This window comes from Castor canadensis, chromosome 8, assembly GCF_047511655.1.
Source record: "Castor canadensis chromosome 8, mCasCan1.hap1v2, whole genome shotgun sequence".
Classification (NCBI taxonomy): Eukaryota; Metazoa; Chordata; class Mammalia; order Rodentia; family Castoridae; genus Castor; species Castor canadensis.
The window spans coordinates 86,428,747-86,444,028 of NC_133393.1; the positions used below are offsets into that span (position 1 = coordinate 86,428,747).

Sequence of the window (15,282 nt, forward strand, 5' to 3'; positions counted from 1 at the left end):
TATGCAAGCTTTGGGGATAAACACTGGGATTGTTGGGGGTCAGAAGGCTCGAGCAGATGTCTTTAAGATGAGAAGAGCCAGGTGCTCGTGGCTCATGTCTGTAATCCTAACTACTCAGGAGGCAGAGATCCGGAGGATCAAGGTTCCAAGGGAAGGAAATAGTTCACAAGACCCTATCTTGAAAATGCTTATCACAAAACAGGGCTGGTGGAATGGCTCAAGTGGTAGAGTACCTGCCCAGCAAGCGCTAGGCCCTCAGTTCAAACCTCAGTAAGTATCTGCTGTATCTACCCTGAGAAGAGATGTAGGCAAACTCTTGGGGGAAAGGGTTGGAGGCAGATTTTGTGATACATAGAAAATGAAGCAAATGAAAAGAACAAGATGTGATTAATTCTGGGAAAATAAAAATTTGTGCAAAAAAGGAAGTATATCAATGTTTTCTACCTGGCTCAACTCCAAATAGCATGTACAAGCACAGTGGTGGAGAACCTGAAGACTGAGCCAACAAAAATTATTATAGAATTAAATTTGGTAGATCGGTGTTGGAAATAATGTACTGTATAGGTGGTAAGGAGAGGGGAAGGGAAAAGAGCTATATATATCCTCAAATCTGTCCCTGTTGATGACTGAGACAAGACTACAATGAAAATTCACACACTAAGTATTTCAAAATTCTAAAGCTAACAAGCTGCTAAATAAAACACATCCTAAATTCCTAACTTTATGAAAATATACCTTCATAAGAACCTAGAAGACCAGGTTCTAAATTAGAATTTTTGGACACTCCAGAATTCTCCACTGGAAAATGGCAGCCCCCCAATCCCTGGCTCTTGCCTGACCCCCTTTCCCTTCTGGTTTTGACTCTGTCCTGCATTGAGACAGCCTCACACAAGATCCTGTGACATCCTAGCTTACCTGAGCTCTCTCTGGAAACAGCTGCCCCTTGGGTACCCCTCATGTCCACAGAAGCCCACATCATTAGCAAGGTCTCCTTGGGAAGGGGGGATCCAAGCCAGAAGCTGATGCAAGCCCTGGAAGAAAGTGGGCAGGGAACTCCGGGGTCCGACAGTCAGAATATGGTCTGTATGTAGGGGAGTGAGTAGCCTTTGGATGGGCAGATGTATCTTCTGAGATTCCTCACCCTGTGCGGAGGGATGCAGCTGGAGGAGGGCCGGGATGTGGAGGTAACTGCCAAAAGAAAAAGCTAAAAAAGTTGAAAATGGTTGCCTCTGGGGAAGAGAAGGTAGGAGGGCAGGAGTCTGTTGTTCTTAACAAATCCTACACAAGTTGTTTAATCCCTCCACCGTATGCCTGGAAGTCCTGTCTGGTTACTGGCCGAGACTTTAGCATACTCACTAAATAACTTTGAGTTCCCTATTTGCATCACATTTATCTCACATTTTTAATTCCTATAAAAGATCAGGTCTCTCCTTTTGAGTTTACCGCTCGGTGGGTGGGAGCCAGATTCCCAAAGTAACTTTAGGTCAAGTGAGAAGCACTCCAGGAGGGCTTAGGGGATTTGTCTGTTTTGGGTTTTTCCTCCCAAATTACTTTATATCCAGTGCCTGCATAAGCAGTTGAGCTAATTAGTTTAAAAGTGCTAAAAATAAATATACAGCAAATTTTAAAATGCTTCGTGAAGTGCAAAGGCTATATACGGAATGAATGCTTCGATCCGGCCGGGTCTTGGCCGCGGACGCGGCGGGCCCGGAGCAGGAATCGCGGAGACGCGCGAGCCCGGGGCATACAGCTCGGCGCCGCTCTGCTCAGCGCGGCACCCGCCAGGCAGTCAGTCAAAGGCGGGAGCACGGGCGCCCCGCCCCCGGGGGCGGGCCCAGGGACCGACGGCACGGGGGCGGGGCCTGGTTCTCCGCGCCGGGGGGCGGGGCCCTTCCCGGGCCGGTTGGGGGCTCCGCTCCGCCGCGGGAGCAACCGGAGCCCCGGCCACGAAGGGGTGCGACCCCCTACTGGCCCCGCCCTCCCGGCTGCGGACCGGCCAATCAGAGCAGCTTTTACTGGCGGGTGGGCCGAGCCGGCCCAGCTGCTCGGAGGCTCTGGCATGGTAACGTCCCCGCGCGGGGGTGGCGGGGCCCGGGGCGGTTCCACAGCGCCCCCTGCGGCCCGAGCTGGGGCCGGAGGGGGCGCGGGGAGGCTACCGGGGTACCCGGTACCCCGAGGAGGGCGAAGGAAATGAGGGGTGAGGGAGGGCAGCCTAGGAGAGTGATGGGGGCGGGGATTTGGGGGAGAAGGGGCGGGGGTGGCCATGATGGAGCCTGGCGCGGCGGGGCGGGGGGCGTGCGGCTGGGGGCTGAGGGGAATGAGAGTTGCGGGACTGGGTGAGGAGGAAGAAGGAAGAAGTGAAGGGTGAGTCTGTGGAGAAAGGTCGGGAAAGAAGAAGCGGGCGGGAGATGAGGGAACCGCAGTTACCTCGGCTGAGGTATTTGGCGTGCCCCATGCCCCTCCCCCAGACCCAGTGCTACTTCTCTCTGGAAGCCCTGGGTGCCCCTTAGGACCACTAGGGGACTCCCTACCTTTCTCCGCATTTGCAAGACCTTGTCTCCTGAGGTGAGGAGGGGGCTTCTGAGGAAAGACAAGCTCCCGGTCATCACCCCGGGGGTGGATATGCGAGAAATGGAAGAGCCAAGACCCCTTTGATCCTAGCCCTGACTCTGCCATCAACAAACTGTCACAACTCTTGTGTGACCTTGGACAAGTCACTGCCTTTCTTTGGGCCTCGGATTTCCCATTGATTTAAGGAAAGGAAAATAGGTGAAAATGATATGCTAGATCTGTTTTAGTTACAAAATGGGGCTTTTTTTGTTTTTGTTTTTTGAGGAGGAGGAATTAAGGCGAATGGGTTCTAGGACACCAGGAAGCACAAAGATGGAAAAGAGGCCTTCAGCTGGGCTGGAGAAAATCCCCAGGGATGTGGAGGGGTGGGGTAGTGAGGGGGAGGATAGACAAAGCCTGCAAGGCTGGGGCCGGCTGGCCGTCCAGCCCCTTTGGAACTCTGTTGGAGGGATGAGAGAACTCTGAAGAGGTTGAGCCCTGCCTGACTCAAGAAAGCGTAGTAACCAGACTAGAGTAACATTCTGTTCTTCAGAGTGAGTGAGAAGATGGTGGGGGATCAGAAGCAGCAAGAAGATATTTTCTAGAAAGGTCTCCAGGCTCTTTGGGGAACTGGAGAAACAGTAAGGCTGGTATAGGAGAGTGGGGCTAGAAAGATTTTGGGAACAGTAGGGGAGGGACTGGTGCTATTTGGGGACAGCTGAAGAAGTGTAGCAGGTAAACAGTCCACAGGGTATTCAGGTGGTTTCTCAGCTGTTTTTGTCTCTGTCCATTGTTTCCCACCCTCTCTCTGTGGTACTGGGGATGGAAACCAGGGCTTCCTTTTATGCTAGGCAAGTGCTTTACTACTGAGCTACATCCCCAGCCCTTAACAGATTCTTTTTGATGATGGCTACTTTCTGAGAGATGTGTCTCCCACTCTTCATTTCCAACATGTCCCTTCAGGGACTGGGAGTGAGTCAGACCAGGCAGACCTTGGGATTACTTGGCTCCCTGAGGATTTCAAAATTGTGTGAGGATTGGGGTGAAAAAAACTGGAATGAATCTGAGGGTAAGAAATAGCATCTGTGGCACCATTCTCCTTTTTGGGAGGCAGCTTTGTGGAGTAGTTGAAAGTATAGGCTTTGGGGTTAGATTGTATTCCAAACCTGTCTCTGCCATTTAATCCTTTGGAACTTCAGCTTCTGTATCTGTAAGATGGGGATAACAGCCTCTAAAATGGTTGTGAGGATTAAATGAGTGTTATGGTATCTGGTGCATAATAAGTACTTAGTAAACAGTACTTATCAATTGTTGTTATTATCTCTTATAATTCTTTCCTTTTCATCTCTCCATTCTTGTCCTTTTCTCCTTTTGTTCTTTTTTTGATGATACTGGGGTTTGAACTCAGGACTTCACACTTGCAAAGTAGGCACTATACTGCTTGAACCACACCTCTAGTCCATTTTGCTCTGGTTCTTTTGGAGATGGGTTCTCACAAGCTATTTGCCTGGGCTGGCCTTGAACCACAGTTTTCCAGATCTCAGCCTCCCAAGTACAGGTAAGAGCCGCCAGTGCCTGGTTTCTCCTTTAGTTTGGATAGGTTTGGAGTTGTGACTCCAGTAGTAGAGCACTTGCTTGGCAAGTTCAGGTCCCTGAGGTCAGACCCCCCAGTACTACTAAAAAAAAAAAAAAATTAAAATGCCAATGGATAAATTTATTCTGAATTCTCCGTTCTGAGGTGCCTCTTATGTGTGAAGCCTGAGAAGAATTGATTGGGGTAAAAGGTGCTTTCACTGGCTCAGGTAAACACATGATCAGATGATCGAGTGTTTTGTCATTGTCTCTCTGCAGTCCCTAAATGTGTGTTTTGTGCCAGGGGGGACACAAGATCTGCTTCTCTTTCAGTTCCTTTTCCTATATCCCTCTCTTGTACTAGTTATTTCTTAAGATTCTCACTCAGAAGAGTAAGCAGACTCAAAGGTGTACTGGCATTGCAGCAGGTCAGAGAGGGGCAGGTGTTTTAGGAAAGAAAGGATACACAGCATAGGGGAAGCGTCATGAAGAACTGACCAAAACAGGTCAGAGTCTGAAATTCTGGCCAGAAGTCTTAATCGAAAGTTGAAGGTGGTCATATTCAGATAGTTTTTGATTATTTAGATTTTCCCATAGCAGTATTTGATTCCAGTTCCCTTTCCCAAGCCAGAGATCAAACTACCTGACTCTGTCTCAGTTAGTCTGTACTCAGAGAATTTATACAAGCATACATGGGTACATGTGCACACACTATTTTAGGATATTTCAGTATGTAAGAATCTAATAGGGTCAGGAATGAGATTGCATTTTATCATAGTGCTTTGTATAAGGTCCTTACTGGACACTTAGGGGAGGCTTAAAAGGAGAAAACCCAATTCCTAAATGTAGGGAAATCCTCATCTGAGCGGGGAGACAGGTAGTCCCACGTGAAGCACCCAGCAAACATTCACAGAGGAGTATGTCACTGCCAAGTGGTACAGCATTTATCCTGAAAGGACACAGGTAGGTAGGAGTATGTGTATGTGGTGGAGGTAGTATAAAAGTAGCCTGAAGAAGGTGAATATTGGATCATCTTGAACAAAGTGAGAGACAAAGTAGAATAAAAGAAACACAAGAGGGTGATTTAATAATTCCTATGCAAAGAAGAGGAGGAGGGAAGCTATTGAATTAAGATGACCTGAGAGTGTGGGATGTTCTTTATTGAAAGGCTTTGAATGTTAGATGAGTTTATAGATAGGCAATAGGGAACTACCATTGGTTCTCAAGCAAGAAAATGTTGGATTCCTGCTGATTTAACCACTTAGGTTATAGGGGAGGTTAGTACAGAAAAATAGACCTGCTTCTTATGGCAAGAACTGTGCTTCTAAGGGGAGGAACACTAGAATGCAGACTGAATCCAGTCAGGGCTAATCAGCTGTGGGACTTTGGACATTACTCTTTAATCTTGTATGAAAAGAGGGGAGGATCTTGGGTGGTTGTCAGGGTCCTTTCTAGCTCTTTAATTCTGCATTCCTTGAATAACTAGTAGGCTTTACCAAAAGCCCTCTGCTGTTTGGTAGAACTTGCCAAAAACACACACTTACTAGCACCTCCCTCTGCCCTTTCTGTTTTTAACTTAGTAGGGGCTGCAGGTATTTCATTTAATTAATTCTAAGACTCAGGTCAGGATTCATTTTAAATCCATGAGGTATCAACTTAATAGGCAACATTTTTCTTATTAGTGCCACATAAGCTACTAGTATAATCAAGATTGCTCAAATGACTGTAAAATTCCAATGGATAGGTTTGGAATTGTGACTCCAGTGGGAAACACTTGCTTGGCAAGTGCAGGGCCCTGAAGTCAGACCCCAGTACTACTATAAGTAAATAAATAAATATGCCAATGGATAATTGCTGATGGAAAGATATATTGTGTTGAATAAGCATATAAAGGAGGGCTCTATTGCAGTGAGCTGGAAAAAGCTTTCCTGGGAAAGTGTATGTAAGTGACTGTTTTTAGGCTCAGATGGATTCCTGAGGTGGGAGAGCTAAGAATGATGTGGCTGGAGCACAGATCGGGAGCGTGGAGTGGGTTGAAGCTGGCAGCAGACCTCTGATAGCCTCATAGACCCCAGGTGGGGCTTTGATGCTCACCCTAAGAGAAGTTGAAGCCCACCAGAGAGTTTTAAAACAGGGAAGTAATGGTCTGAGGTGCATTTTGAAGTGCTTATCATGGCTGCTGATTGGAGTGGATGTGGGGACAACAGTTGGGAGGCACACAATAGTCAAACGAGAAAAGGTGGTGGCTTGAACAGGAGGTGGAAGAGGAAATGAGAGAAGTAGATTGACCCAGGAAATCTTTTAGAGGTAAAATTAAGAGAACTCAGTGATGTATTAAAGACCTGAGGAAAGTGACTCTTTGGGTTTTTATTTTGGATAGCTGAATGGATGGTGGTGCCAGTCTTGGACATGGGCAGCCCTGGGGCCTGCTACCCAAAGATGTTATCTGGGAGGTTAGATTGGCTCCTAAGGCACTTGAGGTGGGGGAGTGTGAAACAGAAGGTTGAATTTCTTCCTCTGGTGATTAGTTTTTGACATCCCTGGCTGAGGAAAGTTTTAGGTAGGAGCAGGTCTAAATACCGGGCTAAAGTAGTTGAACACTAAAAAAAGATGTTAGATTTCATTAGTTTACCTTCTTTTAGGATGAGATGAAGAATAGATACTGCTAAAAGTAGAGATCAGAAAGCATTTTTAAAATACTGAGCCTTTTTGGCATGGGGTAGCTGAGGTGTGTTAGTGAGGTGACTTCTGTTCATCTAGCTACCACCTTTCCCTAGAACTCCTCTGCCACCCCCTGCAGCTTTTAGGCAGAGAGGAAGGGTAACCTTTTAGCTGCATCACCAAGCCTCAGTTTGCTTAAAAAATATTTTTTTGAACAGATTAATAGAGTCATGTGGTTGCATATTCATAAGATACAAAAGAGCTTGTGGTAAAATGTCTCCCTTCTGCCTTTCTCCCCCTTCTTCTGATATCTTATGTGTTACCTTTTATCACTGCCATTTATATACATGATAAAAACTTTGCTGCACCTTGCTTTTTTCCCACTTGTTAATATATCTTAGAGATCGGTCCATATCTTAACAGTGAACTTCTTCATTCTTATTTTTGACCACATAGTATTCCATTTTATGTTTGTATATAGTCTCATGGTTCCTTAGTGATGGGTATTTAGGCTGATTCCAGTCTTCTATTTTCATTTCAATAATAATACTGAATCATTTTGTAGACCCATCATTTTTTGGCCATGTAGGGCTATGTCTATAGGATGACTTTTTTAGAACTGGAAGTCTGTATATGTAGATTTGTTCTTTTTGTTTGTTCTTTCATTCATTCATTGTTTATTGAGTACATATTATGTGCCAGATACTATGGTAGGTACCAGGAATCTATCTTTCAACAAGTCAGATATCCCCACCATTGTGGATGGTATTAACCTATGTAATACCATTGAGGAATGGTATTACACATGCCCAGGTAAACATTATAACAAAATTGTGAACATGAGGAAACTAAAAAGGGGATCAGGTAGAGAAAAATTGGAGCTGCTTTAGAGCAGGAAGTCTTCTTAAAGTAATGTTACTTAAGCTGAGTACTAAAAGATGGGATCTGGTCAGCCATTCGGTGGAGGACAGGGACATTTAAGCTGTGCAAAGCATGAATCCACAGGAGACAAGTTCAGGATTTGTAAAGGAGTGGTGGCCACCAAAAGGAGTGTGGGGGTGATACAAAGGGACAGTTGGTGATTTGGAGTGGAAGAAAGTTGGTAACTAAAGATGAGATGGTTTGGGGAGGAAGCTGGTAATGAAGAGAGGATAGTAAGGCAGGGGATGGGGGCTGGGACTGTAAAGGGCTGTCAGCTCTTTATGTTTAGAGCATTGGATTTAATCTCCAGCTGGGCTAATTGAACAGGGAAAGAGGCTACTCCTTAACTGGCATGAGAGAGGTACAGCCTCGCTTACAGGCAAGAGAATGAGTTAAAAGCTGTGGAAAGAGCTGTATGCTTGTAGTAGAGCCTTTTCTATCTTTTCTGTGGCTTTGGCAAAATGGAAACTCCCAAAATAAAGATGACATTGAAGGGCTTGGCCAGCTGGCTTTGGGCTGGCACAGAGAGAGCAGAGCTCCCCAGAGCTCAGAACTTGGGATGGGCAGGAAATTGGGCTTGGAGACTCCCTCCTAAACTTTGTGCTCTGTTTTCATCCTCACCCCTTCTGCTTCCTCTCCGCAAAAGTCCATCTCTGTGCCCATCCTGGGTCCTATGACTTTTCTCTCCCTCAACAGTCGGTTCCCGATTCTGGTCCCCGGCCCCCAGCAGCGCCTGCCCCCTTCCCACCGGGGCCCCCCATGATGCCACCACCCTTCGTAAGTTTTATGTGTTTCCCTGGGCTTGGCTTTTCCAGCCTGCACCCCCAACACCCCAGCCCTCATCGCTGCTGTGTTGCCAGCATGGTTCTGTAACGAGCCCTTTTGCTGCCCTTGGAAGATGGGTGGTTTTGTTGGGCACTGGGTTGGGGAGAGTTGCTGTTAAGCTGTAGTCCATAAAGCTGACAGTTTCCCTCTTTGTCTTTTTGTTCTTGGGACATGCTGGGGCTGGAGGTAGGCAAAGTGAAGGGAAAAAAACCCATTTAGTGTGAGGGCTGGGGTGGTGGCCATTTTTCTCTTTCACTACTCTTTACCTGTGCTCTTTAAAAAAGCCACAGAATTTGGGCTGGAATAGCATTGGTGGTCATGAGTTGTAGAGAAAGGGATGGAAGGCAGAGAATTGAGGGATGTCTACCTTCTCCCTTTATCTGAGAGACCTCTTGTGGGGGAAGTGTTGAAGGGGTACAGCTTCCCCACAGTCTGGTGCTGTTCCCTTTCTCTCTCCCCCACTTCTTAAGAAGCTGTGTGCTTGCCTGTTAGGCCCAGAGAACTCCCCAGTTACCAGTGTTTCTCATTGGTGAGGACGGAGGCAGTTTCATGCATTGTGCTTCTCAAAGTCTTGAGTCACCTCCAAGCCAGAGTGGAGGGTTGAATGGGTAATAGGTGGATGTTTTCTGATGGATCTTCTCTGTCTCTAACAAGGCAGTGTCTTCTCTGTTCAGTATCTCTTCTTTTCCTCATTTCCAGATGCCCCCTCCAGGGATACCCCCTCCCTTTCCTCCGATGGGGCTCCCCCCTATGAGTCAGAGACCACCAGCCATCCCCCCCATGCCACCTGGCATCCTGCCCCCAATGCTTCCACCAATGGGGGCACCACCACCACTCACACAGGTAATCCTCTCCCTCCACAGGGACCTCAGGAAACCCTGTTTAGCTGGGGTGGAGATGAGAGTGGGCATCTGGACTTCAGAAACCAGGGGAGAAGGGAGCTTTGTGCAAAGGCCCATGTAGATTGTCTGTTAAATGACTGAGACAATTCTCAGGCAAGATGAATACCCAGAATCTGAGAATTGCCTAAGAAGTTGTCCTAGGTGAGTTCATAGCCCCAGTGAGCTCTCTTTGGGCCTTTCAGGACACCCCAACTCACAGGGACCCTCACCCAGCTTATATCTTCCCTCAAGTCCATGGCTTGTTTTTGTATCCATAGATACCAGGAATGGTACCTCCAATGATGCCAGGAATGCTGATGCCAGCAGTGCCTGTCACCGCAGCGGTAAGTGCTAGGGGCTGGCAGGAAGGAGACTCTGCCCTGCAGTCCTGTGGGTCTGACTTGGAGTACAGGGATATGGATTCTATTCTTTCCCTCTTATCATATTCACCCTGGTCTCTGTCAGTATTCCTCACACTGGATCCTCTCACCAGTCACATACTCAGCAATTCTACTTTCCTGCTTATCACCAAAAGCATATACATTCTTTAATGTTACTTCCTAGGTTGCACCCAGTACCCTTAAGGAACACATTTGTGCCAGACACTCCTTCCCCTCATATACTGTGGACACGCTAATAAGGTCCTTTTTATTCACATTATCTTTGCCTCTGGAGTGGCACCTGGGGATCTTGCTGTACCGTCTTGTGCTGGAGCGCAGTATAGTAGAGTCTGAGTGGGTTGTAGAACTTGGCATCTACTGTGAAGAGATGGGCCTCAGGAGTTGACTTAACAAAACATTCTCACTTGCGGAAAATGGAAGAAAGGAGCTGCTATGCAATTTCCCCTGAGATCTGAGCGCCACGCCTTTGTGGGGGGGATAGGGAGATAATGGGACTGTTAGGGAGCAGAGATCCTTGGGAACAGGTTACATGGATCCTGGCCTGGCTTGCTTCTCTATCCCCCATGGCCTGGGTCCTGGGGGCCACTGGGCTTGGCCCCAACCCTTCCCCCTCCTCTTTCTTCGGCAGACGGCTCCGGGTGCGGACACCGCCAGCTGTGAGTCTTCTGGGGGTCTGCTCCCCGCAGGCTCGGAGGTTGGGGGGTTACAGGGGAGAGGGGACCATGGACTGAAGCCCACCTGGATCATGCCTGTTGGGATGCCAGGGAGCCTGGGATGTTGATGGGACCAGGGGAATATTTACTGGGGATGGAATAAGGGAGGACTAGGTGGGGATATTATGGGGGTTGGAACAAGGACTTAATAGATTTACTTTGTTTTGTTTTCTAGCTGCTATGGGTGGGACAGGCCCTCCGGTGAGTCCTTCTAGCTTGGGTCTCTGGGTAGAATGGTTGGAAGTTAGAGGGTGGGTGTTGATGGTTAAATCTTTGGGGTGAGGAGGAGAGCTTTGGAAAAGGGACTTTGACTGCCATTCTGTACTTCCCCCGCTTCTCCCTTCCAGAGAGCGCTGTGGAGTGAGCATGTGGCCCCTGATGGGCGCATCTACTACTACAATGCTGATGACAAACAGTCTGTGTGGGAGAAGCCCAGCGTGCTCAAGTCCAAGGCAGAGGTCCTGAGTAGGGCTTTCTGCCCTGACCTTTGTTAATCCTTGGCCTCCCCTGAGTCTCTGACCATATTCATTGTGATTCCTCTGATCCCAATATTCCTAACCACCCCATACTCCCTGGAGGTGTCTCCCCTGGATCTCAGGATCCCCCATTTGAGCATGAAACCCTGAGTTCAAACCCCAATACCTCAAAAAAAAAAAAAATTTTAGACTACTGTGTTCTCTGCTCATTGGGTTCCCTCAGTTCCCAGCTGACTGGTTGGGCATCTTCCCAGCCCACTAATGTCTCTGACCCATCCTATTGTAGCTGCTGCTGTCCCAGTGTCCTTGGAAAGAGTACAAGTCGGACACAGGCAAACCTTACTACTACAACAACCAGAGTCAGGAGTCCCGCTGGACCCGGCCTAAAGACCTGGATGACCTGGAGGGTGAGGGATCCTGTGGGTGGAGGGAGAGGCCTGGGCAGGGCTGCTGGGGGTTGTTTGCTACCTGTGACTTTGTTGTCTTTTCCCATTGCAGCCCTAGTCAAACAAGAGGCTGCAGGGTGAGTGACTTGCTCACATATCCATCCATATTTGGCACCTGGGGATGGGAGTGGACTCTTTCTCCATTATCCCTTGTCTGTGGGAGGGACAGTCTCCTTGTGGACTTGACTAAGAAGCCCCAGTCCTTCCCAAGCTAGAGAAACCTGCCCTCCTGTCCCTGTTCTACTCTGATACTACCCTCTGGCTCATCTGCAGAAAACAGCAGCAGCCACAGCCTCCTCAGCCACAGCCTGACCCCCCGCCTGTACCTCCTGGTCCCACCCCAGTGCCCACAGGCCTCCTGGAACCTGAGCCAGGTGGAAGTGAAGACTGTGATGTGTTGGAAGCTGCTCAGCCTCTGGAGCAGGGGTTCCTACAGCAGCCAGAGGAGGGGCCTAGCAGGTGAGGGAGGACTACCTGCTGCAGCATTCTGGATGCTGGCCTCAGGCTCTTTGCTTGGCTCAACCTGTGCTCTCTGCGGGGCCTTGAGATGGGGCGGGAAGATCTGGGCATGGCTGAAGGGCAGAAAGAGGCTGCTCTGAGGAGCAAGGAGCAGGTGATGTGTTGCTGAGAGTGCAGGGCACTGAAAGCAGTGAGGACTGGTGCTCCTGTGGTTGAGTCCCTTCTGCCTCCCTAGTTCTACTGGACAGCATCAGCTACCACAGCAGGAAGAGGAAGAAGCCAAGCCAGAGCCAGAGCGGTCTGGCCTCAGTTGGAGCAACCGGGAGAAGGCAAAGCAGGCATTCAAGGAGCTGCTGAGGGACAAGGTGCTGAGGGTGGAGTTCCTAGGGAAGGCCTGGAGGGGTTAGAGGTAGGCAGGCCCCAAGACCTGTCTCTTCTTTGTTTTCAGGCTGTCCCCTCCAATGCCTCATGGGAACAGGCCATGAAGATGGTAGTCACTGACCCTCGTTACAGGTTGGTATAGGCAGAGGGAGCTGGTTTCTGTTCATGAGAACAGCTGGGCCATGGACTTCCTGAGAAGCCCAGCATAACATTCAGACTCAGTTAGGGGCTGAAGTTAGGAAAGTGATAGACTGGGGTGGGGTATAAGGGCAGGAAAAGCTGGAAGGCCTCTAGAATAAGGCAAGGGAAAGATACATGGCATGCTCAATAAATGTTTAATGGATTTGATTGAATTGAATTAATTGGGAGAAAGGGGGCCTGAATAAGGCAGATGTCTGACAGCAACTTGAGAATCTCAAAGCAAAAAGACTTAAGTACCAGCAGTGTCATGGGTGGGGGTACTACGTTTTACCCCTACCCATACCTCAGACATCTGTGTACTGAGTTCATGCATGGATCTCCCACTCATCTTTTTGGAGACCCTTCCCCCCATGTTCCATGACTCAGCTTTGGGCTGTGCAGGGTGGTTCAGGCTGCTTCCTTTCCTGTTCCTAGTCTGTTTCCATCCTCTCCACTCTAGTGCCTTGCCCAAACTGAGTGAGAAAAAGCAGGCATTCAATGCCTACAAGGCACAGCGGGAGAAGGAAGAGAAAGAGGAGGCCCGACTAAGGGCCAAGGAAGCCAAGCAGACCCTGCAACATTTTCTTGAACAGCACGAACGCATGACCTCCACCACCCGCTACCGGTCAGGGGGCTGAGCAGGGTTGGGCCAGGGCCTGGGAACCTTGGGAACACAGAGGTGCAGGGGTCTGTTCTTTACCTACCTACTCACAGCCCATGTGTTCCACAGGCGGGCAGAACAGACCTTTGGGGAGCTGGAGGTCTGGGCTGTGGTCCCCGAGAGGGATCGAAAAGAGGTTTATGATGATGTCCTCTTCTTCCTGGCCAAGAAGGAGAAGGTAATGGTCACTGGGCTGGATCCTCACCCCTGGCTCATCCTGGATTCTCCTTCTTGCTTTCTTTTGGACCCTGGCCATTCATTTCTTCACTTGCCTAGTGCCCCAGCTACTGAAGCTGGTGTGACGCTTGTATGTACCCCCATTTAAGTCCTGGGCTTACCACCCTGGTTGTGGGAGGGCAAGGAGTCTCAGGTTGGTCTGTGACCTATGCTCGCTTCCCCATTTTTGGGAGATGAAAGCCTTGAGTCTGACCCTCCTCCCAGGGTTTTCTGACTACCTCCTTTCTGCAGATTCTTTTCTGAGAGACACTGCCTCACGCTAATCCTGTCTCCCCCCAGGAACAGGCCAAGCAGCTCCGACGCCGCAACATCCAGGCCTTGAAGAGCATCCTGGATGGAATGAGTAGTGTCAATTTCCAAACCACATGGTCCCAGGCCCAGCAGTACCTCATGGATAACCCCAGCTTTGCTCAGGACCAACAGCTGCAGAGTAAGCCTCGGTCTCCAGTCCCACCTGTCCCTTCCCCTTTCCTAACTGACCGGAGATGCTAGAGCCTGTGTTAACCTGCCCACTTTGCTATCCTGGAAGTCCCCAGTACTCACTCAATCACTGTCCCTATTTGGACTCTGAAAATTCCAGAGGTTTCAGATCACCCTATCTCTCCTTCTGGAGTTGTTTTATTTTGTGGTCCTGGGATTAAACCCAGGGCCTCATGCATGCTAAGCAAGTGATCTGCCACTGAGCTACACCCTTAGCCCAGGTGTCTACTGGAGTTCACTGTTGACCTGGACATTGTGTATTCCTGGAGGAAGATGTCTAGAATAGGAACCAAAAGTTTTGGAGATGATGGTGATGATGGTATTTTTAGCTCATGTGAAGATGGTCTTAAATTATCACAACTCTGTGGGCCTTAACTGGTCACATATGCTATAATAAGAAGTTGTTGGCCTGTGATCACTGATGATATGAGAACTTAATTTACTTTCTGCAGTTACATCAAAGCCTGATTGACTTCCAGTTCCCTAAAGTGTGAAACCTCAGATTTTAGTTACTGAATTCACCAGAGTTAAATACTTGCAAATTCCATCATTGCAGTGGCTACTCTCATGGAGCCCTCTCTTCCCTTTGCCCCACTCTTCTGAGTGTCCCCAGCATCTACAGGGGACACAGCATCCTTAATACACAGGGGCTGCCAGGATCTGACAGGGAGGGGTTCCTGCTGGGTGCTTCCTGAGCCTCCTCCCTGCCTGTAGACATGGACAAAGAAGATGCACTGATCTGCTTTGAGGAGCATATCCGAGCTTTGGAGAGGGAGGAGGAGGAAGAGCGGGAACGGGCCCGGCTTCGGGAGCGGCGCCAACAACGCAAGAACCGGGAGGCCTTCCAGGTATCTTCCCGCTCTTGGAGATCAGAGTTCTGCCCCAGATCACATCTTCTTCACCTTTGTCCTGCCTCCTCTGGATTAGGCTGCCTGTTTTGTGTCTAGCCCTGTCCAAGCTCCTGCTGTGTCCTCTTAGCTCTGGATGGTGCTCCTCTAGGGAGACCAGCTGTATGCACCTCCTAGAAGCTGCCAGCAGAGAGCATCCTGGGTGACAGCCAGGCCTGTATTTCCTTTGTGGAAGCCAGACAGGCTGAGCTCATCCTTCAGTTTGGGGGTGGTAGAGGTGATGGCATTGGTGGGGGTGAGTTAACTGGATCATGTCAGGAAAAATTGAAGCCAAGTCATAGAAGATTGTGCTGCTGGCAGGTTTCTGCTTTATTGCCTCCCAGACTGGCTTGTTCTCATTTTTTGTTCTGTCTCCCTTGGTGTATATACAGTCCCTCCTTTTTGTAGTACTCTCTTCTGCATCTGTATCTCTTCAACTTTGCTGCCCTTGCCTGGATTTCCTCAGTCTGGATTGCCCCTGCCTCTCCCCCTGCCATACCCTCTCCTCCTCCCCAGTCCCTGTCTCTCTTCTTGTCTCACTGTCCTGTCAC

General features: G+C 49.0%; 1 protein-coding gene across 15 annotated transcripts in view; it reads left to right on the forward strand.

Annotated features, from left to right (window-relative positions):
- Prpf40b (pre-mRNA processing factor 40 homolog B) overlaps positions 1–15,282 on the forward strand; it is a 60,192-nt gene that overhangs the window by 37,290 nt on the left and 7,620 nt on the right. For 2 of the 15 annotated variants that reach the window (XM_074083302.1, XM_074083311.1), the window contains exons 1-16: positions 1,887–2,062; positions 8,401–8,481; positions 9,229–9,372; positions 9,689–9,754; positions 10,440–10,467; positions 10,700–10,725; positions 10,872–10,982; positions 11,287–11,407; positions 11,499–11,523; positions 11,720–11,905; positions 12,141–12,270; positions 12,354–12,418; positions 12,927–13,091; positions 13,197–13,305; positions 13,644–13,794; positions 14,559–14,692. In XM_074083302.1, coding sequence (XP_073939403.1) covers positions 2,060–2,062; positions 8,401–8,481; positions 9,229–9,372; positions 9,689–9,754; positions 10,440–10,467; positions 10,700–10,725; positions 10,872–10,982; positions 11,287–11,407; positions 11,499–11,523; positions 11,720–11,905; positions 12,141–12,270; positions 12,354–12,418; positions 12,927–13,091; positions 13,197–13,305; positions 13,644–13,794; positions 14,559–14,692 — 1,545 coding nt within the window. In that variant the 5' untranslated portion in view covers positions 1,887–2,059. The other 13 variants (XM_074083304.1, XM_074083303.1, XM_074083307.1 and 10 more) reach the window with 12 other exon arrangements.